At 36.5% G+C, this 1,338-nt stretch overlaps 1 protein-coding gene across 1 annotated transcript in view; it reads left to right on the top strand.

The window, feature by feature from the left end:
* The first annotated feature begins 127 nt into the window (after positions 1-127).
* The window catches only part of LOC135210523 (uncharacterized), a 7,397-nt gene continuing 6,186 nt past the window's right edge, over positions 128-1,338 (top strand). Inside the window, exons 1-2 of the mRNA XM_064243397.1 lie at positions 128-227; positions 1,046-1,177. Of these exons, the coding sequence (XP_064099467.1) occupies positions 132-227; positions 1,046-1,177 (228 nt within the window). The 5' untranslated portion in view covers positions 128-131. The remainder of the gene's footprint in view (positions 228-1,045; positions 1,178-1,338) is intronic.

The raw sequence follows: 1,338 nt of genomic DNA, 5'->3' as shown, positions 1-1,338 counted from the left end.
ACAAGTTCGAATGATGGCATGGTGATTGTTTTGCTGCATACTGTTAAAAGCGATAATCTCTGCTTCAATATTCCAGTGAATCAGAAAAGCTGTGATCTTTATTCATTATTATTTTTTACAGATACAAAATCATGTGCCAATGCTGGGAGACCGTCCCTCAAGATCGGCCTTCCTTTCGACATTTGGCCGACAAACTCAGCAAGTTGTTGATGCCTGAGACTACTCAGGTGAGGACTGAGGACTGAAACTCTGTAACTTTCTCCATAATGCCTTCATGCCGTGGTTTGATTTGTTTTCTAAAAATATTGATTTCAATATATAAGGCTATTGACAAAATTATCTCTAACCACACTGTCAACAATGACCCATTGGCAAAATTTCCAATATTGTCCACGTTGCTTCATGCATCAACATAAAAGCTGTGTCGACCATTCCGAAGCCCCTCGCAAAACAACAGCCCAATCAACCCAATCTGTCTTCATTTTTTACCAAGGCGCTGATGATACCAACACAGCTCCCAGTATAAGCTTCAGATAGGACACCTTTTATTATTTTCCAGTCACAGAAATTTTGATGAAAGCTGTACTAAAGGTTGTCAGTTACACAAAAGAACAACAAATAAGTACAGCAAAATATAAGTTATTTTCACGAAAGAATACAGTCACGAATTAGTACATTAAAACACGTTTGATCTAAAACCCAAGAAAAAACTGAAGGTATTCTGGTGCCCTTCCACCACTTCTAAGCAGTCACGTACTGGACAGAGATGCTCAAAACACTTATAAAATTTTTGCCTATGCAAAGCTTTTTCCCTTTTAACAGACTTTGTACATAAATATGAAATCTCGAATAGATTTCTACGTGAATATTTCTGTTACTTATTTACACCATAGTTGACAGATATGCAGGTAAGAAAGTATACATGATTAATAGAACACCAACTTTTAAAACATTTTATAACAATATCTTTATTATCAAATATAGTAAAGTTGAGACTACTGAAATATTCCACAACATTGCTAATGAAAAACATACTCTTCCACAGTACTTCAACATCAAGAGTGGAGAGTACCTGAACATGAATAAGGAGCGTTTCAAGCACGAGACAGATTACCTGGAGATGGTGGCATCACCTGACATCAGGCACATCACCAGAGATGGAGAGTCGAAATGTGAGGTATGTTGAAATTTCTCTTATTCGAACAGTAAATTGGGTCATGTTCTACCAGAATGTTATCAAGAACTGTCTAACTTTATGAACTGCTAATTCTAATGGAATTCAGGCCTAGGTCACTACGTTAATATTACAACCAGGATCAAACATTGCTTTTGTTATTC

This window comes from Macrobrachium nipponense, chromosome 39 (genome assembly GCF_015104395.2).
Source record: "Macrobrachium nipponense isolate FS-2020 chromosome 39, ASM1510439v2, whole genome shotgun sequence".
Classification (NCBI taxonomy): Eukaryota; Metazoa; Arthropoda; class Malacostraca; order Decapoda; family Palaemonidae; genus Macrobrachium; species Macrobrachium nipponense.
The sequence above is the reverse complement of the archived record's forward strand: the minus strand, read 5'-3'. Positions and strand labels throughout refer to the sequence as shown.